Below are 22,215 nucleotides of genomic sequence, written 5' to 3'. Positions count from 1 at the left end.
GCCCACGCACCGCGGCCCTTGTTCTCACTGGGACCCGTCCTCCCCCTGCTCCAGGGCCTGGAGTGAGGCTCCGTCAGTGGATGCTTCCCGGGAAAGGCCGAGCGCTCGTTCCTGCCTCTCGGCTTTTCATGTGAGTCCCCACATTAAGCCTCTGATCTTTCCAGGAGCTGATAGTGAGATCATTCCTGCTCTGATGTTTGTACACGCAGAAGACCAATACGTTTTTCCTGATTCTCAAAGAATCTCGGTAGCTCTTCCCTTTGTGTGTTACACGTGCACAGCCTTGCAGGACCCCGGACCAGGCTGCATGTGGCCACACATCTGTTAATTACTTTTCAGTGGGGATGTAGCAGTAACAAAAAAGATCTTTTTCAGTTTTCCGTACAGCAGGTGAACTCAAAGACCTGAAATGAGCTCCCGTCAGGCTGGAACCCCAATGACTGTGCAAGGGAATGCAGTGTCTTTGCTTACACTTACTGCAGGTTAAGCTTAGAGTGTTTTATAGAGATCAGGCCCAGGAGACTTTTCCTGAAGCCTGAGTAACTTTGTTCTGTCAGGGTAGGGGATTTTTATTTTTTAGTGTGAACAGTAGTGATTATCTGATATGAAAGCAGTAAACAAACATCCCTGGGTTTACCGTGCTTATTCGGGGCAGTGTAGCACAATATTTTGCAATTGGGAGTGTTGTGAAACTGGTTTTCAGTTGGTTTGGAAATACATGTGACTGTGTAGTTGAATCTGCCAGGAAACTACTTGGCTAATTCACTTATTTCCTTGGGTACATGGAAAAAAAATGACCCACCCAAACCCTTCCCATTCCATAGCAGGTACCTGCTCTTTAGCTGTGGTCTCCGTAGGGCATCGCAGTACCTGCAGCCTGCCAAGGTGCAACGGGCAGTATGTCAAACTTCTGTAGGTTCCTGGAATCAAGGTTGCTCAAGCAAGTGTAAATATTACTTTATTGCACTGAGAAACTTGGTTATCTGCATTATAACCACACAGTGGGGGAAGGAAAACCAAACCTCTGCTTAAAATCATTATTTATACTGCAGGCAGAATCTTAGGAGCCATGCTTCTGCTCCTCTGCAATTGCCAGCACTATTTGCTGGATTCCTGAAGCGAGTACGTGGAGCTTAAATAGCCCAGCAAGAAGGGAGGGACAGGAGGCAGTCACAACAGAAGGCTGGGAGAGGTGATACGAGTTAGATTTACACACTACAGCGTACCTTGTTGAAGCTCTTGGGAGAAGAGCGACAGGTAGTGGGCTGTCTCTTGAGGGGGTGATGTGCCCTGTGGGGAGCACGGAGGCTGGCTCCTTGCACAGTGGCAGAGCAGAGCAGGCTGCAGTTGTGGTGGGTAAACTGATGCTCAGCTGCTGTGTGATCTCTGTGCAGGAAAGGGGGAAGGAAAAGCTGGGGAGCTGCTACAAAAACTGACCAGTGAGAGGGAAGCCTGGGTGTAGCAGCATCGCCCAGATGCTGTCCTGCTGTCCGAGGGGAGGGTCACTAAAACTGCCCCCTTCTCACTGCATTGGGGTTGCAGTCTTGGGAAGCTCTTTCTCCTGAGAGCTGGAGTGCTCGGGGGAGGCTCACTAGGGTCTCAGCTGGAGACCTTCAGCATCGAGCTGAGCTCACATGCAAAGCAGGGCAGTTAGGAAAACACTGCGGGAGCAAGGGTTGCCACATACACCTGCATTTTGCCTGCTCACAAATGGCAGCCAAAAGCTTTAGCACAGCCAACGTGCACGGGGTAAGAGCTTGGGGTGTGTTGTGACGTTGCTGGCACAGGCACGTTTATTTTTTCTTTGCTGTAATTGGGTCTTTCCTCCCATTTATCAGAAAGGGTACAACCTGCCGTATCTTACATTGATCAGAGTCTGCTGTACACTCAGTCACAGGAGAAGAGAGATCTGCGCTCTGGAGCGGCTGTGAAGAAGACAAGTTTCCAGTTACTTTTGCCACTGCAGTCTCTGTAGAGTTCCTGTATTACTCAGGTGAGTCTGCTGGGGAGAAAAACGCGAGATTTATGAAGAACACTTCAAGCTGCAGATAGAGAGAGACGTTCCGGATTTCCTTATTTTTATTTAGTTATCCACATCCTTTAGCTGACTTAGTGTTGATTTAGTGATGAAAGAGTGACTTTTCTGAGAGCTTTCCAGGGGGAGAATCAGTAAAGAGCTAGGACAAGATCTGCGTTTCATCCCTCTGCTGTTCAAGGAGAGCAAGGACCAGGCCTTTTTACTCCTGTCTAGGAAAACCAGTCCTGAGTAAGTCTGGGTAGGTAAAAGCTAACAGCTTTTGGTCGTAGGGCATATGTACAGCTGTAACTGGAGCAATGGAGCCAGTGATGTGTTTTCTAGCTGACTGTGAATGTGTGAATCTGATGAGACACTTTTCTGTCTAGTCGCTGCCTGCAGAAGGGGAAGATGGTCATGTTCATTCTCATACCCAGGATCCATTTCTCAGTTGTATGCTCAGGAAACTGCGTTTTTATAATGGTGTAATCATGCCAGTGCAAAGCCTAGTGAAACTGCAACTGAACCAGTATAAAAAAGCCACGCACTTTTTCCTCTTACTGTCAAAAAATGACTGGTTTTCTTACACAGGTCAAATTAAAAGGTGTAAATTTATTGACCAGAACCAAAAATTTTTAAAGAAGTTAATTATCTTGTGTTCTATGAAGGCTATGCTCCAACTAAACACAACTTCAGAAGATGACATTAAGGGAACGAGATAGCCAGTGTAAGAGCTTCTGAAATAATATTTGATGTAATGAGAGCAGCACAATGGTTTATTCACTTGTTTTGGATTATCTCTCTTGAGATGTAAAGTCATTGACACGTTTCTAGGTATAAGAACTAAATGTGTTATTTTTCTTAAAACCAACTTTATTTTGGACTAGAGAAAAAGGAATAAATAAGAATGAGCAAAGAGGCTTTTTGGTCAGGGAGAGCAGCTGCTACTGGCTGCAGTGGTTTGAATGGAGACTGAGTGGAGAAGGCCAAAACGGGTGCTGACACATACTCTTCAGTGGTGGAAAGTTGCAGTAGGCAGAACACAAACCCCACATTGTCTCCTGGCCCCATACACAACCATCATGAGACAGCATCTAGACTGGCTCATGTCTAGACTCAGTTTTAAGGACTCAACTTCCCCTGTGTTGTTTGATTATCAGACCATTTGTCTCTCAGTAGCTCATTAGAACCTAATTCAGTTCCGTTCATGAGAGTGTATTAAAGAAGAGCCTGTGTGCTGGAACTGCCAGTGGTTGTGCTTGTTTCTGAGCTGCTATGACAATATTGACATGAAGCAATGCCACGACAACATAATACCCTTTGAGCCAACTCCCAGTCAGGAGGTTGTTGAAAGCAGTACTTAATTTTCAGGCACGTGCGTTCATTTGTAGCCGGCTCGGAAATTTGTATTAAAATGGATTTCAGTTTCACTGTCTAAAGGCATTGACACCCCCTCATTAACTCAGCTGTGAGAACAATACTGAAAGACCAGAGGCACACGCTCTCTTCCACTTCTTGGTTTGCATGAGGAGGCTGCAGTCTTTTCAAGAGCCCCAGTTGCTACAGTGATTCAGGTTATGGAGGGGAGGCTGTTGGGTGGAGGATCCAAGCAGAAGTCCCCTGGCTCTTCAGCCATGGAAAGGCTTGCATTGTGATTTGCAGTGTTATAACATGGATTGACAGATTTTCATTTTTAATTCTGTCCTCTAGTGTTCCTGGGTCTACCTCTCCTCTCCCAAGATGCTGAGAAGAGTCCTGTGTACAGTGTTGTTCGTGGGAGCCTTGCCATCACTGGCTGAAGCGTCCCAGGGCCACATTTCAGTGGTCTTGCTGGGAGCCACAGGTGATTTGGCCAAGAAGTATTTGTGGCAGGGTCTCTTCCAACTCTACATGGACCAAGTGAGCAATGGCCACAGCTTCACTTTCCATGGGGCTGCACTGACAGCTCTGGAGCCGGGACAGAGGCTGATGTTTGATGTGCTGAAGAAGCTGGCCTGTCCCCCAGATGAATCTCCCGACAGATGTGCTGTGCTCAAGGACCAGTTCCTGAAGCTGAGCCAATACCACCAGCTGAAGACTGCCGAAAACTACACTCTGCTGAACAGCGAGATTGAGACGCTGCTTCGCCAGGAGGGGCTGAAGGAAGCTGGAAGGATCTTCTACTTCTCAGTACCACCATTTGCCTACACAGAGATTGCCCGGCACATCAACAGCAGCTGCAGACCGCCTCCGGGAGCCTGGTTGCGTGTGGTGCTGGAGAAGCCTTTTGGCCATGACCTGGCATCAGCCCAGCAGCTGGCTGCAGAGCTGACAAGCTTCTTCAGGGAAGAAGAGATGTACCGGGTGGATCACTACCTTGGCAAACAGGTGAGCAGCTTGCAATGCACGGCCCCCTGCCACGCTGAGGGACTTGATGGCTGGAGGAGTGTTGGATGTCAGGTCTGCATCTAATGAGAGCATTGTTCCCCTCTCAAAATCAGACAGGGCCACTGAGCGTGCTGCTCACTTGCCACCATTTGCTGATGGAATCCTGTATTGTTATTCTTGTCCAGTGCTGTGCTGCTGTCCATCTTATTCCAGAGCAGAGGAGACGTGCAGACCAAAGCAGGGCTTTCTCCTGTTAGTGATGAGAGTCCCCTCTCCGGAGGGAGGCCAGGGTGTAGGTGTGAACTGTGTGTGTGCATGAAGGAGAGATGCAGAATTCATCTGGTCTTCTCACCAAGGTCAGGGCTTTGATTTCGCTGAATAAGCAATGCCCTTTCCCTCTCACAGTTCTCCCATCTCATTACACACAGGCCTCTCTGCTTAGCCATGGCTTCTAGAAGCAGTTTTTAATTTGATATGATACGGAGCTGATGCGATGTTAGTTTTGTGGGATGCTTAGGAGAAGGTTTCTTCCTGCCCTGTGTTCCACTCAGGCCATGGAGAATTGGCTGCTGCAGGGGCAGCTCAGGGTGTGGAGCTGCATTGTCCCAGAGGGAATGTGTTCAAGGACGTGCCATCCTTGTTTTAGAGGAATGTGATGCCACATTTTGAAAGCAGCCATGGCACTGTGGACAGATTTTACGCAGAAGGTTGCATGTCGAGCTGCAAGGAGAGTATCTCTATTAAGAAGGGGGATTTCTTCTCCTTTTTTTTTTTTTTCTTTCTTTTTTTTCCTCCCCAAAAGAGCAGATGGCTTTAGTGGTGTAAGCATCTGATCTAATGTATTTCAGCACTTTGGAATCGTACGTTAGTCCCAGGATGGTCTGACTCAGCCCTTTGTCCTTTGACGGATATAAACTGAGTGCCTTGCAGTTTGTAGTTCAGCCTTTTTCACATGGAACATCAAAATGCCTCAGAAAGACCTTTAATGTCTGCTCTGTATGGTCACTGGAGACCCCACTGTGCATCACTGCAGGCTCTCTTGCTGATTTTTCTCTTCTCTGACCCACTCTGCTCTCTGTGGTGTGGCATGTCTGCTGGCACTCCAGAGCTGGCCCTACCCCAGTGCTGGATGGGACAGTGAGGCAGAGATAGTGTGGCAATCTGGTGAGTTTTTGTTGGGTCTTTGATTTTTCCCTTCACAGGCTGTAGCCCATATCCTGCCTTTTCGAGATCAGAACCGACAGTTTCTGGATCCAATTTGGAACCGACATCATGTGGAAAGAGTGGAGATTGTCTTGAAAGAGACTGTGGATGCTAAAGGTTGGTGAAGCGAGTGTGCAGAGCTAGGGTGAATGAGTGAGAAGGAGAACTGGCAGGTCCATTAATTATGTGAACGTGGCCCTTGAGGTAGCTCTGGTGCAGAAACAAAAAAGAGCAGATGAATGATATGTTGCTCTCTGGAAATAGAGAGGGACTGTTTTACACTTCCTATGCTAGGAACTGACTCACTTCTGGGTAGTGTTGCTGCTTCCAAGAAAAGATTCCCATTGCTGGGAGCAGGGTCAGAATCCCCCACTCTGCTGCAGAGCTTTGGGGACATTGCACCTAGTTTTCTATCCCAAATTTTGGTTAAAGGCACTAGATTTGGAATTGATGCATTCTAAGGCCACTTCAGTTCAGTGCTGCAATAATCTGGTGGTTGTAACAACAACCCTTTCATATTCCTATCCTGTTAGCTACCAAGCTCATACAGAATATACCTTTGAGCTATTCTTTGGAAGATGCTCTTACATCTTTTTGCTGGGATGTTGCTCGTATCAGCTAGTTGGTGTCAGCCCAGGTACATGGGTCAGTCTGCGTTTGTCTGCCTGTTTCTTTCCTCTCTGTAGTAAGAAAGAGCATTGCAGAGAGAAAATCCAAGCCCAGAGTTGCTAGCATGGGTCTCCTGCTGAAGGACACGGCTGCAATCTCTCCCTGCAATGCTGCAGCATCCGCTCTGCAGTGCTCAGCATAAAGCACTCTGGGCTGGACTGCCACCCGCAGCACTTCTTGCGATGTCAGGCGCCCTCAGTTCTGCAACATCAGGATTGCTTCTCCACTCGCTTTACCTCCTCTTCTGTCTTTCTCCTCCCTCCTTCCTTCCTCAGCCACCACAAACTCAATTAATGCAATTTTATCAAACTTGGCGTAATCTTTGGTTTGGCAGCCCAGACCTCACCTGGGCCTGTTTGTGGGAGAGGGAAGCACTGCAGAGAGATATAGGGACAACAGTGTTGTCTGTGTGCAGCTCCCGCTACACCCTGTACCCTCCCTGCTCTGAACAACTTTGTAATTTTTCATTTGACATCTTTCTTCCCCTGTGCGGCTTCATCTGGCAGCCTGGCTCCCAGCAAGTCTGCAGCATTGATTACTTTAATGAATGTGCCTTTGGATTAGAGCAAGGGAGATAAATGTATCAATCAATAGGGGAAGCCTGTGGCTGTGATGTAGTCTGCAGTGTGCAGCCTGCTGCTGTTGGACTACCGAAAGGCATCTGTTGGAGTCACTTTCTTTGTAAGTGCAGTGTCCTCCTCCTCTGTTTCCACCTGCATGAGAAGTCAGGCAGGGAAAGAGAAGCAGGGCTTTGTGCGTGAAATTTTGTCTCTCAAGGGCATGGCTCAGCCAGAGCCCTCTGAGGACCTTGTAACCAGGGGAAAAGAGACAGTGGAATGCAGCGTTCACTGCCAGGGCCCAGCTTCAGCCGGTCTGTGAATCTGGTGTGTAGCTATAGAGCTGATGGAGTCCCTGCTCTCACCCTGCTTTCCAGCCACTCTGTCAAAGCTTTTGCATAGAACTGCACGTTGTGTGGAGTCCCAGGTCCAGGTGCTGTGACCTGTGGGACAGGAGTGTCACGCGGGTTGTACAGGGGCCCTGCACCATGCTGGATGTGGGAGGCTTGAACTGGATATTGCTGCCAGTCACTGACTGCAGCTTCTGAAAGCACAAGCAGTCTCAGAAAGCAAAGCTGCCTTCTGCTCTGTGCACTTGGCAAGTATCAGGCAAGAGCGTTACTCCTGCTGGGTTTAGGCCCTGTGAGCACCCAAAGGGAGGATTATGTCTGGCTCTGTGGAGGACAAGCAGTCCTGTGGGAACCTTTTGTCTTTATTTTAGCAGCAGAGGCATTTTGAAAGTCCCTCTGGAGGGAGAATAAAGGCTTAGTATCATAGAGTCATAGAATTGTTTGGGTTGAAAGGGACCTTTGAAGATCATCTGGTCCAACAGGCAGGACCTCTTTCATTGGGTCAGGTTGTGCAAAGCCCCGTTCAGCCTGGCCTTGAACCCTTCCAGTGAGATGAGGCATTCACAGCCTCTGTGGGCTTGATAGCTTCAAGTTCATTGTTGGGCCAGAAGAGAAGCTTGGTGCAAACCAGTTCAGGCTTGTGCTCTTTGTTCTCCTTGACACACACGTTATGCATGCAGAGGGCAAGGCTGTAGGAAAACCATATCTGTTTACCAGTGTCTTACCTCCTCTTTGTCCTCAGGCCGCACCAGCTTCTATGAGCAGTATGGAGTCATCCGGGACGTGCTGCAGAACCACCTCACAGAGGCCCTGATGTTCCTGACCATGGAGCTCCCAGCCAACGTGAGCAAGGCTGAAGACGTTTTGCAGAGCAAGCTGCAGGCCTTCCAGTCCTTGCAGGGCCTAGAAAAAAACAGTGCTGTGTTGGGTCAGTATCAGGCATATGCCAGCCAAGTACAGGAGGAACTGCAGAAGGCACAGGACTACATCAGCACAACACCAACCTTTGCAGGTGAGAGTTTGGTCTGGGCCCAGGAGAAAGGAGTAGTCTAGAGCTGAGGAGAGCAGGGGATGTGAGTCCTTGCATGCTGATACCAGCCCCGTGACCTCACTGCTGACACAGGGATTTCTCTAGGCATCCACCAGCATGGTAACTGGGAGCTGTAACAAGATAATACTGCTGTCATGTTAGTTAATTAACAATCCAGTGAATGGGAAGCATTGCATAAGAGCTAAGTCTCATTATTCTCGGTAAGACCTCTGAGTTATTTTCAGAAGTGGCCTGCAAACGCCTTTGCCTTTTCATAAAACTGAGTTGCTCTCTGCATCTGAAGGGCAAAGCATTGGATGTTCTCTGTGATTAGTAGACAACACAAGGCCATCTCTGGCCATACTGGGTCTTCTGAACATTAAAGATTTTGTCTGAATGGTATGTGTGCTCAGAAGGTAGTTTCCTGCAAGGTGAAAGGAGGCGATCAAAAGTAGGATACCTGGGAGGAAAGCACAGCAGGGTAGCTGGAGAGCAGTTAGTTCAGTGATGTCATGACAGGGCTGAATGGAGCAAGAGACACAGTGGATGCCACGATTTTCTGGGAGCTAAGGAAGGAGTATGATGGATGGGTGATAGATCCCCTTAAATCTGCTTGCTGTTCAGGTTGAATTTGGTAGCTGAGATCACTGTCATTTCAGGTGTGCTGGTTCACAGTGACAGCCTGCGTTGGGAAGGGGTCCCTTTCCTCCTCACTTCTGGGAAAGCTCTGGATGAACGGGTAGGTTATGTCCGTGTTCTCTTCAAGAACCGGGCCTACTGCACTCAGAGAGAGACTCTGAGGGATGCAGGGTACAGCCAGTGTAAAGCCAAGCAGATCATCTTCTACATCGGGCACGGCACACTCAACACCCCTGCGGTGCTTGTGAGCAGGAACCTGTTCAGGCCTGTCATGCCAGAAGGCAGTTGGAGAGAAGCAGTGGGTCAGTCGGACCTGCACATTTTTGGACAATCGTTGTCTGATTACTATGTGTACAGGCCTGTGAAAGAGAGAGATGCGTATTCTGTCCTCATCTCCAACATCTACCATGGTAGGAAGGACTTCTTCATCACCACCGAGAACCTGCTGGCCTCCTGGGGGTTCTGGACACCGCTGCTGGACAGCATTTCCCACCAGCCCCCGCGCCTCTACCCGGGGGGTGCAGAGAACCAGCACCTCTTAGACTTTGAAATGGTGCGTGGGGAAGTGGCATTCATACTGGCAGAGCCAGTGGAACTGCTGAACCCCAGCAGGCCGATGCCAAGTGATTACAGGGCAATCCAGTCCAAATTTCGGCAACGTCCCCTGGTCTCAGCGTGGTCTGAGGCCCTGATCTCCCAGCTGGCCTCTGACATCGAGCAGACAGCAAGCAGGGCTGTGGCACGCTCTGGGCAGTTCCACCTGGCCCTCTCGGGTGGCTCAAGCCCCGTGGTCCTATTCCAGCAGCTGGCAAGACACCATTATGCCTTCCCGTGGAAGCACACCCACATCTGGCTGGTGGATGAACGCTGTGTCCCTCTCACTGATACCGAGTCCAACTTCTTCAGCTTGCACAGCCACCTCCTCCAGAGTGTCCGGGTGCCCTACTTCAACATCCACCCCATGCCTGTGCACCTGAACCAGCGGCTCTGTGTGGAGGAGGACAGAGGCACGGAGCTGTATGCCAAGGAGATCCTGGCCCTGGTGGCCAATGCCAGCTTTGACCTGGTGCTGCTGGGGGTGGGCACTGATGGGCACACCGCCTCGCTCTTCCCCCACTCTGAGAACGGCTTGGAAGGGGCTCAGACTGTGGTGCTGACTGAAAGCCCTGTCAGACCTCACCAAAGGATGAGCCTTAGCCTACCCCTCATCAACAAGGCCAGGCAGGTGTTTGTGCTGGTTTTGGGGAGGGGTAAGCATGACATCACCACCCTCCTCAGCAGAGTGGGCCATGAGCCCAGGAAATGGCCTGTCTCAGGTGTCAACCCCAGCTCTGGCCACCTGGTGTGGTATGTGGATTATGAAGCTCTGCTTGGGTGATGCCTTCACAGTGTCCCTCCTCCCTTGTCTGCGTGGCCCTTACAGCCTGGATTTTCCTACACAGTGTCCATGTTTTTCTGTTGCCAGCAGCAGCTTCATCTCTGACAGACTTCTTTAACCTTCTGGGAAATCTGTGGCCTGCCGTGCCTCTGACATTTGAGCCAGGAAAGGAGCTCGGCTCAGTGTTCAGAGCTACATAGGAGCCAAGAGCTCAGTGTGGCATTTCTGGCTCTGCTAGGGATTCTGACTGTGACTTCGGACAAATTACCTCACCTTGAAGTGCCTCAGTTTCCCCCGTCAGACCTTTGTGGCTAACAGCCTTTAACTACCTCGCAGGCACTATGGGAGACTTAAATCAAGTACCTGCCAATTTTTTTTTTTTTTTTTTTTTAAATTCTCAGGTTAGAAGACAGTAATAACATGCTCATCCCATACTCAGTCTGGCTGGAGCAGAGTCATCTTGGTAAAATGATGATTCCGTGCACATGGGTCCGTAGCCTTGTGCGTGCAGCCCGTCTTGGTGTCAGGCAGCCACTGACTATGGCTGTGCTCTCCTGGAAGGGTAGGCACCCATTTGCTTCTGTGGCATGTGGCCCCTAAATGCTAACGCTGATTTGTGGGCTCACTGCAGTCTCCTGATTCTTTGCAAATTGCCCAGAATTTTATAAGCAGTTTATAAGCGGTAATTTGCTGTTTTCATTACGTGGATGTTTGATACCATGGGGGATGGAAGAGAAAGACACATTACTCTTTTAGGCTGTTAGAATAATGGGGACAGGGTGAGGAATATGGCAGTTCACAGAGCTGTTCTTTGCTTGCAGTGCAATAATTATTAAGGGAGAAGCTTTATGTTCAGAGGAGTTGTTTGGGTTTAGCTGGTGAAGAGATGTTTTCTTTAACTGCCTCTCTCTGTCTCATTCTCTGAAATGAACTTTTCTCTCTCCTTAGAAGTGAAGCTTTCAGTGTCATTCAGTGGCTTGTAAAATTTCTACAGGAGGCAGCTTTATAAACTTTTCAGTGTATCCGTCATTACAGCACACACTGAGGTAGTTACAGTGTTTGCGGATGGTGGTGGTGGGGTTTGAACTCTGTTTTATAAGGGGAGGGAATTTTCTCTGTACACATCTCTTGGGCACACGGAACTAGCAAATTGCATTTCCGTGTTGACAGGACAATGTTAAGTGGTTATAGAAATGCGTAGCTCACAGAAAGTGTTGAAGACGTCTGGTCCTACCTAGAGACCCTACTCTCCCCTAATTTTCACCTTCCAGAATACTGCCATGCACAGTGGGTGTCTCTCTGTTTTTGTGATGTCCCCAAATGCTCCGTAATCTTCTCTGATGTGTAATTTACCACAGCACACCAGAGTGCAGCTTTTGGTAAGGAAATCAAGAGAGCACAGGATGGGAGAATCTGGGCTGATGGTCCATGTGGAGGCTAGAGACAAACCCATCCCCTGGGGTGGCAGCAGGAAGGGACAGACCCGCTGTGGGAAGCTGGGAGGTGGATGTGGTGCTGGCTGCCCGCAGGGAGGGTTCTGCGCAGGAGCGGAGGCCGCTCTGAAGGGGATTTCTCTCTTCCTGTGAATGCTGGCCCTGTTTCCACAGAGAAGTACTGTGTGTGGGTGACAGGGTGGAGATGGTGGGGACTGAGGTGACACAGGGCCTGGGGGTTTGGGAGGAGCTGGTGCCCCGACCCCGAGAAGCAGCACTAAGGGCTGGGCTTGGCCACCCTTCACAGCCCTGGAGCCTCACAAGGGAAAAATGGGATCCTCAGGAGCTGGACCTGGGAGTCTGGTGAGCCCTGAGGGACCTGAAACCCAACACAGGGAAGGAAGGAGACTGTGCTTTAGAGAGCTGGGCGATAGGCATGGGCTTCACATCCCTCCCTACACAGGGATCTGCGGAATCCGAGCGATGAAGTGTGAAATCCAGGTACAAAGAGGTGCTACAGTCGGATAGGAAGTGAAGTGAGGTGGGCAGGTCCGTAGAGCCTGTGCTCCTGGGTTCCCAGGGACTTGTTGCCTTTCGGCGTAATGCTTAATGCAGAAATTGGAATTGTCCGCTGCTAATTGCACAGATGAAAGTGCGCTGAGCAAGCTCCAGAGAGCCTGTTACTCGTCAGCTGTCCCAAGGCAAACAGAGCCAGGGAGAACATAACCTGGCACAGAAGCTGTGTGCAGCAGGGAAAGGCCAGATTCTCAGGGACTGGCTGTGATTTCTGGCAGACACCCTCCAGAAAAGCTGCATTTTACATATTGTATTTGACTGGGGTGAGCTGAGTTGCCCTGATGCTCATCACTTTGCTTTTGCATGGGAAAGGAAGGGAGTTGTGGTGGAGTCGTTTTCTCAAAAGCTCAAACACAGAAGAGACACCAAGTGCCTTAACTGGTCTGATTTGACAGCCGGGATGGCTGGTTACCCATCTCTTGTGGGTGTTTATCAGTAAGTTTGCTTCTGCCTGTTTCATGGTTACAGACAGGCTTAACTACCAGCACAAGCAACAAAGGGTGAAAATAAATCACAGGGGAGGAGAGTAGCATAGAAAAGCGGGAGGAAGGTGAGTGCTGCAGGACTTGCTTGTCAAGTGGATGTGCTGACAGTGGAGTCTGGAGTAAGAGCATTACGCTTAGGAGTTAACTGTAAAACTCTTCTGGAATAACTCTCTTCGTAGATGAGTGCTAGCAAACGCTGGCTCCAAAATACACCACAGTGGCTGAAACAGCTGTGCAGAGGAAGATGTTTTAGGTCTGGTATGTCCATAAATTCAAACATAATTTTTCGTTTTTAAACAAAAATAGCCATGTTAACTTCATTCCAGTTCTTTTCTATTGGGTGTGAGGGAACACGTTTTAATGAAAAATTGACCTATGTGAGAATAAATATATTATTATGAATGACAGAATTTATTACTTTACAGATGACTGTGGCACTGGTGTTATTTCTGCATGCTTTCTTGTTAATATTTCCCTGGCACCTTTTGAAATAAACACTGATTTTTTAGAGAGGTTTATTTGCACTTTTAAATAAGGATGGTTTGGGTTTTTTTCCCAGAGAGCCACTCTTCTTTCCAGCTGAAAATAGGGTTTACTAATGGCTCGCCCCAAAATTAATCCTAGATTTTATTAAAATCCAGTAAAAGCTTACACACATTTTCCTTGATGAACATAACTGTCTGGGTTGTTTGGGGTTTTTCTTTTTAGAACTGTGTTTTCTTTTTGCACAGACAATTCCTGTTAAACTCAGCATTTGCCAAATGAAAAAAAAAATTTTAAATGTGTAAAATTTGTGACTGGCAGGAGGAAGACTGCAGATGGGAAGAAGGGTTAAATGAGCAACAAATCTGATGAATAAGAATGATAGAAATCCACTGGGCTATAGGCCAGGGAAGCAGTGCTATTTTTATTTTGTGAAAGCTATTAATAGGAGGTGTGCACCTTCTTGAGAGCTTGTATTAACCTTTCTTTGCAAAAGCAACTCCATGGAGTAACTTGTTATAGTCTGTTTCTCTCCTAAGTGATTATTGGTATCAATTTTGTTATTTTTTTAAATGGCAAGTGCATTTCTAGAATTCAGTGGTATGATTATTTCTGTGTTTTACAGAAAACTAACACTGGAAGTAAGTAATTTTTCATTTCAACTTTTATAAATCAAGTTGTAAAATAATATTTTCCTATGAGTAAAGTTTTGTGATTGCTTTTGTGTTGTATAAATATAATTATCTATTCATTAAACAAAATAAATACTTTTTAACAAAAGTGTATTTTAATTTCTTGTAAAGGTTGGTCATGGTTCTGGTTCTTCTCCTCTCCTCTCGGTGAGTGAAGTTCTAAAGTTTTAGTTGTACAAAGCAAAGAAGGTTGAATTTTCTGTAGTATGAAACCAGCAGTCTTAAATGTTCAGTCTCTCTTTTGTGTATCATCCAAACAAGGCCAGGACTTTTCAGAACAGAGGAACAGCCAAAGCCCTTTTAAAGTGAGAAGATGGAATCACCCAATACTATGTAGGGTCCTGAAATTGCTTAGGCCTTAGGAAAGTCTCCATGATCCACATTTACTCCCTGAGTTGCATTCCATAGATGCTATCACCATAGTACAGAGTTGCTTAATAACATAGACTTTATAGAGCTGCATTTTTAACTATAATCTATTCAAGATCTGTGAGCTGAGATTATGCAGTTGAACTTCAAGAACAAGCTATGCTATGCATCTGGCTAGGACAGCATTAGGCAGGGTCCCAGCCCAGAGGCCTGGCCTCTGGTTTAGCTAGTACCCAAGCGTTCCTGTCTAGAACCAGCCACTTCTTCCTTGGTGAAAGGAAAGTCTTGCTTGGCGCCTCCGTTACATAGAAAGAAAAGGTACAGTGTACCCTGGGAAGGGGAGGAGGAGCATCCTATTGCCGTAAGGGAAGGGTTCATTTTCCTGGCAAGAGAATAGGATTTAAATCAGATGTTTCCTTGCTAGATTCCCAAATGCCAGTTCCCCTGAGTGCAGTTGAAAGGGCACTGTCATTCACGGACTTGTGGGTTTTCAGTGGATTCCCGGGGCAGCTAACGTAGCAGAGCATTTCTTAGCACCAAGTGCTGTGGGTCTTTTTCTCTTCAGTGTCCAGATCCCCCCCAGAGCTCCCCTGGGTGGGCAGGTACATTGCTGTGATGTGTGTGGGATACTCTCTGCTGCTGTTGGTGGTGCAGAATTATCGAAGTGACCCATCCGTTTGAAGATGGCTGTACAAGTCAGGAGATAAAACAGTCATGTCATAGGGCTGGGACAGTATTTTCCTCTCCAGGTCAGAAGTGATTTAATTGTAGTTTAGAGAGAGTTTTGTTCTAGTTCAGATACCACTGCACATCACTGAAGAGAGATACTCCTAAACACAGGGAGCAGAGGCAGTGGTGGTAAAAGCAGCAAAATTTTCAGTGTTTTAATGCTTTTCAAAACAAATTTTTTTGGTGCTGTGCTTGACTTCTCCTTTGGCCACAGTCTGGGGCAATCCTTAGGATTTGTGCCTTTGGAGTCATTGCCTGCCTTAGCAGGGATTTGGTTTATTGCCTTCCTGTCCCAAAAAAAGACTGAAAATGTGGCTGTTGCCTAAAAAGGGGCAAGAAAGGAGATGGAGGGGAGAGAGTGTAAAGCAGCACATTTCAGAAGCCAGAGGCATCCTGAACCAAGCGGCCTTGTGAAATGTCTGTGGGTAATGTGAATCGCTCCGGTTCATTCCAGCTGCTCCCCCTGCAGAGAGCTGGCATGACGTCCTGTAGCAATGCAGCACCAGGTTCTCCTGCAAGCACCACTGCAGACCCTGCCAGGCCTGTGCCCTCAAACTGCTCCCTGCGGCAGGACATGTTGGCTCTCCTTTGACAGATTGCTCTACAGAGAGGAATTTCCCGCAGAAACTATGTCCTGGTGGCGCTCTGACCAGACATCGCCTCATTTTTTCCTTCAACAAGGCTCCCTTTTCGTAGGCATCTCCTTATCCACAAAACAATCTGTGTCTTGTGTGAATGATGTTTGGCTGCGAGCAGCGTTGCTGTTGCTGAAATGAGACCTGCGCGCACACACAAACTGTTAAGCAGGTTCTTTTTGGTAGATCCCAGCCTATTTTTAACAGGATTCGGGCTTTTTTTTTTTTTTCATGCTTTGCTTTTCTTATGTGGGCATATTTTATGGGTGGCACAGTGTGTGTGCAGATTTGGGGAAGCTCCGCTCCCCTCTGCTGCTCACAAGCGGGAAGAGAGGGAGATCATGAGATGGGAGAGGGGGCAGAAGGGGAACTCAGAGATATATATATATGTCTCTGGCCGAGTTGTGGGGGGCTGGAACTGCAGCTGGTACCGAGTTTAGCTCATTTCCCACATGAAGAAGGGAAACCTGGGGTCAGATGCTAGGGAAGAGGGCAGTCTGCATTCAAGGAGAGGGAGGAAATAAGAGGAAAAGGCCAAGTGCTCAGTGTCTGAGGTGTGCATATCCCATTGGGAATGCACTTGTGGGATAGACGTGACTGATGTTAATTAAACAGCTTAATTTGGGAAAAGCAACAAGTCCTCAGCAAAAGGGAGGGGAAAAAACACGGGTGGCTAGGATTCCTCTGACTGCATGGACACGTCATCCCACAGCTTTCCAGGGAGGCAGTTTGGTAGCGATACAGCATCCCGCTGTGTGCCCCACGGTAGGATTGCTTAGGGGTGGGAGGAGATGGGATTCCTGCCTCGTGTTCCCAGTCCCATGGGAACTGCGGGTCTGTGGTTAGCAGGAGAGAGCTGAAGGGGCAGGACTCTGCCACTGCCTTGCTGTGGGTGAGTCACGTCGCTTGCCTGAGTTCCCCTTTCCTCTCGCTATGCAGCAATAGTAAATTAGCTGCCTCGTGGGGATATGAAATGTTTGGAAGAGGCCGGAGAAAAGCTGCTGGAGGAATAGAGAGCTTTATCCTACAGCCTCCCTGTTGTGTGTATCGAGTCATGTTCATCAAACAATATCAGCCAAAGTACTTGCCAGGAACAGCAGCCGTCAAAATCTTTTCAGCTCAAAGCCTGTTCTTACTGCTGTTATCTGCTGCAAGCAGATCCTGCCTGGCATCTCCTTTCCCAACAGCAGTATTTTGACATATCCGAACTGTCTGACAAACAAACCACCCACACGCTGCAGTGTTTTGACTTACAGAGGGACACTGCTGTAGATGTTTTTCCTGAGCTTCTCTCTGGAAGTGCTTAGGTGTCTGTAACTAAAAAGTGCTTTGGAGACAAGCATGCCAGCAGCAGAGGGTGCTGCTTCCTCATGCTGGAGGAGCTGGTGGGAACCACTTTTCCCAGCTCTGTCCTGCAAAAGGAGCTTTTCCTAGAGGCACAGACCAACACAGCTGGGCCTCTGACACCAACTCCTTCGCTGCTGGTCCTGCGCCACACACAGTGCAGCGATGAGCGCTGGTCTCCTGTGGCACAGCGAGCTCTCAGCTCAGCCTGCTCTCCCGGGACCTACTCCACAGCTGCTATTCCTGTATTAGCCTGGTTCCTACTCGTTTTTCTGCTTCCAATGGCTTTTCATGCACAGACTGCGACCATGTGCTTAGCCCCCTACATACAGGCTTGGGACATTATGAATAAGTGAAAGGAGTGTTATGATGTGTCCTTTTGACTGCAGGCAGGTGCGTCAGCCAGTAAAGTTACTGGGATTTCAAGGGAGTGCGCCCAGCATGTGCTCTCATGAAGAGGTAATGTCTGTAGTACATGCACCTCAGAGGTCACTGGGCAGCCAGCTGGTGTTGTAAGGGTGGCTCCAAACAGAACTGGAAGTTCATAGAGTATCTTCTGCATCCAGGTGCTCCCGAGTTACATATATCCTATTCTTTAAAGCAGGCCATTCCACTCCCAGCACCCTATGCTGAAGCAGAACCGCAGAGGAGCACTGACAGGAGACATCACAGCAAGCCCCAGCTTTCCAGGTGAATGTAAAGCAAAATACCTGGATTCCACTTTGTTTCAGATAAAGGGTTTAATTTCATTCAACAGCCTCTTGTGTTGCAGTGCACATAGTGTTGTGTTGACTGTGCTGAAATCTGAATTCACAACAAGACTAACTAGAAGGAGGATGACTTTTTTTTTTTTTTTTAATCCTGCAAAGGGCCCCTGGGGGATGCCTCTTTCTTCCTCCTCCATCCCACTCTCTTCTACTCCCTTTTCCACCACATTGAGCCGTCTTCCAGCTGAGGAGGGCTTGTTGATTGTCCTCTAAGCAGGCTTGGCAGGATTTCTACCTCATGAGGCTGCTGTTTTAACAGTCTCTTTCTCTGTTCTGCGGCACACTGGGTTACTTTGGCTTTGTTGCTGTACATTACAGACGTTCATTGTTCATTATCTATTGCATTGTCTCCCTTAATTCCCACAGGCAGAGCCTGCACGCAGCACGTACATGTTTCCGGGCAGAGTGTTTACTCTCTCTCCTCCCCTCTCCCCAGGGCATAGAAAGCTGCATGTTTTCTGCCCGCCTGTCTTTATACAATCCCCCCAAAAGGCAAAGCAATAGGACCCCACGTTTTGTGACGGTCCACCAGCCTATTTATGCAAGGTTACTATCAGTCAAGCATAAAGCACATCTACAGAGTCAGTACCAGTCCAAGGGCCCTCTTAAGAGGGATTTAGATGCTTAACTTCAGACATTCAAAATGGACCCATTTTTCAGACGACGGGTGCTCATCCACTTTCAGACCCTTTAGCTAATTTACAATACTGAACGCTGACCACAAGAAAGGAGGCATGCCAAGTCATCCCCCCTCCCACCTCCCTTTTAATAATCTTAGCATAAATTCACAAGGATGAGAGCTGGAAAAGTCTCTTCTAATCCAGGCTCTGTCCCCAGTTTGGTTTCCAAACAGGCTTAGAGGGGTTCCACTGCAGGCCACAAACACTGGCATTTGTCAGTCACCCCCCTCTGCCTCTGTTTGCACTGTTGTTTGAGATGCAGACAGTATTCAAAGCAAGTGATTGAAGATTAGCAATTCCTGCTTCTTAAGGAAGCAAGAAAGTCAAATAGTAAGGAAATAAAAGGAGACAAGATTCCGTAGGAGCTGTGATCTCATCTGGCGAGAAGCCACCACAAAGCTGAAAAGTTCTGCTTCAGCACTTGTCACGTCTGGTTTCCTCCAACTTCCCTGCTGCTCTTTTACCCCCTCCACCCCATTTCTCCCTCTCACTGTAAAGAACAGGGATTTCTGTTAGAGCGGGAAATCCTTGCATGCCTGGAACTAGTGCACAAGAAAATGCAAGTCTGTGAGTAGCCCTCAGACAAAGAAGCTCATGTCTGGCAATGGTGATGTGCTGCAAGGTGCTCAGGGAGAGAGCATGGGTCGTAGTGCTGACCGGTGCTGGGAGGCAGGTAACACAGCTGGGGTGGAGTTAGCACAGCGACTGAATTCACCGGCAGACTAAAGCCTGCTGAGTTTCCTGTACAGTTCTCAGACATCATTCACAACATTCTTGGACTCAGTGGTGACATGTCTGTGCTGCTGCAGAAGGTGTTCATGCTGTGCTGACCCTGGGGAGCTGTGGCCACACAGGCTAAGGAGAACCTGCTTTTGAGTCTCCACAAGTGAGATCTTGGGCTTCCCTCAGGAGCCTGGCCCTGGCCATTGCTCTGTTACTGCCCTGGGTCACAGCAGATGGGCAGGAAAAGGTCTCAGGGTAAGAGGAAAATTCCCCATCCACATCTCCAGGCATCAAGAGCTACTGTCAACCAAATAATTAATCACTGCTAACATTTCTAGATTATGAATCCATGCTAGCCTTTGGCCCTCTCCCACCAGTCAGATTCTCACATTGCAGCAGTCTCTCACCTTGGTAGTAATGAAACAAAGCATTTAAAGTAGGTGCACTTCAGTAAGTGTAGTAGATTGATTTACTGTAGAGGAGCATCTGGTCCACAGAGCTCCAATTCTAAGGAATTCTGCAGTCTCCCTAGACAACAGTTCAGTTTGTCTTGCTCTCCAGCTAACGTATGCCTGGCACATTCCTCTAACGTCTTTGGCATTGGCAGAAGTGACAGGAGTGGTTCTTCTGAACAGTGGAGATGAGCTGGCAGAACTCTCCACAAAGTTGGATTCACACAACAAGCTGCAAGTGTGCCGACAGAAAACACTGGAGCCAGTCTGCAGTGTCAGAATCCATCCTCAGCTCCCTCAGAGCAGTATTTACAGGGTCTCCGGGTGAGTAGGGGCCCCCAAGGTTTGGCTGTCTGTCCTGGCTTCGGCTGGAATAAAGTTCATTTTCTTCCTAGTAGCTGGTACAGTGCTGTGTTTTGGATTTAGGATGAGAATAATGTTGATAATACACTGATGTTTTTAGTTGTTGCTAAGCAGTGTTTATACTAAGTCAAGGACTTTTCAGCTTCTCATGCTGCCCTGCCAGGGGAGGCTGGGAGTCACAAGAAGCTGGGAGGGGACACAGCCAGGACAACTGACCCAAACGAGCCAAAGGGCTACTCTGTACCATATGACGTCATGCCCAGGATATAAACTGGAGGGAACTGGCAGATGGACACCGCAGCTTGGGGATTGGCTGGGCATTGGTCAGTGGGTGGTGAGCAACTGTACTGTGCATCACTTGTTTTGTATATTCTCTTATTATTTTCCCTTCCTTTCCTATCCTATCAAGCTGTCTTTATCTCAACCCATGACTTCTATTTTTTTTTTCCAATTCACTCCTCCATCCCTCTGGGTGGGGGGAGTGAGCAAGCAGCTGTGTGGTGCTTAACTGCCAGCTGGGCTTAAACCACAACACTGTCCAAGAACTGAACAGTAATCTGCAGGAAAAGCTTAAAGGGGGAGATTTTCACAACACACTTGGGGGACTATTGCTGAAGAAGTTCTGCTGAAACTAGTGGGGAAAATTGACTTAAACGGGAACAGGACCAGGTCAAAGCAAAGTAGTTTTGAAAAAGCTACCCCAATATGTATCTATTTAACATAAAACTTCTATTTCTATCTTGTAGGGTGTGAAAGAACATATTTGTGCTGTATCTACAATCTCCCTGGTGTTTCTGGTCAGCTAGAGTAATAAATTCAATCTAATGTGAATGTGTTTTTTTAATGAACCACAATGGCTGGCATAGAGCAACTATTCCCCAAGGACTTCAAAATATGCTTAACAAATTAGTGCCTCAGTCCTGCAAAGATATGAATGCACATATGAACAACTTCACATGCATGCACTGTCCCATGGAGTTCAGCAAAATGTCTTTCCCTGCATTGGCTGAAGTCCTCTTTCAGGATTTCTTTGCATGGCCCGAAGGGGGTGAGGAGGAGGGGAGCATTCAGCAGACTGGCTACCCCACCTTGGCCTTCGCATTACATTCATTTCTTCTGACTTCTTCTGACAGTTCAGTGGGTTCAGCACTGGACCCTGCCTCATTATATGTCACTGGATGTCCTGCTGTGACCACTTCACGGAAGAAATAACCTAGCAGTGGTTATTATGGTTCCCTGGGGACCACGCAATTTCATTTCATCCCATGTGCAGCTGCAGGATTTTTTTCCCTTGTAAGCTCTGATATAACTAAGTTGTACTTTAATGTATGGCCCATGAAACGTGACGAAAAGCCTGTTCAGCTCTCAGCAGAGTACATCTCCTTCTGCCAGCCTCCCCAGAGATCCAGCACACCTCTACAGCCAGGAGCCACCTTGCTCACTACCCACCTCCCCACTCCCTAAGAGGAGCACAGCCAGGAGGAACACGGCTGTGTACCCTTTCTAATTAGTGGGAGGTAAGGAGAATGCACTTACACATTTATAGTTCAACTGTTTGAATTAAGGCCCTGTGCTGGAAATGAAGCTCAGTCAACGTGAAAGAAAAGTCCTCTGGAAGTAGGGACATAAAAATGAGGATGCCCAAATTAACCCTGGTCTTTTTTTTTCGCATGTGCCCCAAGACCATTAGTGATGAGAACTGGTCAAGTCCCGAGGTTAGTGTCCAACGCCAAAAAACAATAACTTCAGCAGCATGCAGGGGCATTTGTTCCATACTGACTCAGATGGCAGGCTGCCACCTCCTGAATCATTCATACCACTTCCTGCAGCTCTTAGGTGGTCCTTGGAGGTATCCCATGCAATATGGCTTAATTTATGACAGTCCACTGGTTTATAGCTCCGAGCAGTATTGCTACAAACAGACTCTTTTTGTCTGGGAATACTGGGAAATGAATCATCTCAAAGAGACATTACTGGGTCAAATTTATCCAGAAAGTTGCTTTTTGAGAAAAGACTGAAATGAAGAGAATTGTATTTCCCCGATTTATTTTGGTAAACAAACCAGTTTTACAAAAGCGAACACGTGTTCCCTGGAGGGTTCGCAAGGCAAATATTGCGACATTGTGTGAGGACACAGGATGCGATTCGTTAAAAGCGGCTAGTTTGCCCGGAAAGCAACCGACCAGCGCTAAGCCTGCAGCTCGCTGCTCCTTCCAGCGTTCTCAGAGCGAGCGGGGCCGGACGGCCGGACCCGGGGCCGGCCCACCGGCAGCTGCC

General features: G+C 48.1%; 1 protein-coding gene across 3 annotated transcripts; it reads left to right on the top strand.

Moving 5' to 3' along the window:
- Positions 1–53: 53 nt before the first annotated feature.
- H6PD (hexose-6-phosphate dehydrogenase/glucose 1-dehydrogenase) lies at positions 54–13,912 on the top strand. 3 transcript variants are annotated; one of them, XM_026862628.1, is made up of 6 exons: positions 54–130; positions 1,839–1,993; positions 3,725–4,381; positions 5,584–5,701; positions 7,903–8,172; positions 8,850–13,912. In XM_026862628.1, exons 3-6 carry the CDS (start codon positions 3,755–3,757, stop codon positions 10,205–10,207), a joined length of 2,373 nt encoding a protein of 790 aa, XP_026718429.1. In that variant the 5' UTR covers positions 54–130; positions 1,839–1,993; positions 3,725–3,754; the 3' UTR covers positions 10,208–13,912. The 3 variants fall into 3 exon arrangements, with proteins under 3 accessions (XP_026718429.1, XP_026718431.1, XP_026718430.1); XM_026862630.1 differs by having other exon boundaries at positions 59–130; positions 1,843–1,993; XM_026862629.1 differs by lacking the exon at positions 54–130 and adding an exon at positions 396–1,257.
- The last annotated feature ends 8,303 nt before the right edge of the window (positions 13,913–22,215 follow it).

The sequence above is a fragment of the Athene cunicularia genome (assembly GCF_003259725.1).
Source record: "Athene cunicularia isolate RWA chromosome 21 unlocalized genomic scaffold, athCun1 chr21_part1, whole genome shotgun sequence".
Taxonomy (NCBI): Eukaryota; Metazoa; Chordata; class Aves; order Strigiformes; family Strigidae; genus Athene; species Athene cunicularia.
The sequence above is the reverse complement of the archived record's forward strand: the minus strand, read 5'-3'. Positions and strand labels throughout refer to the sequence as shown.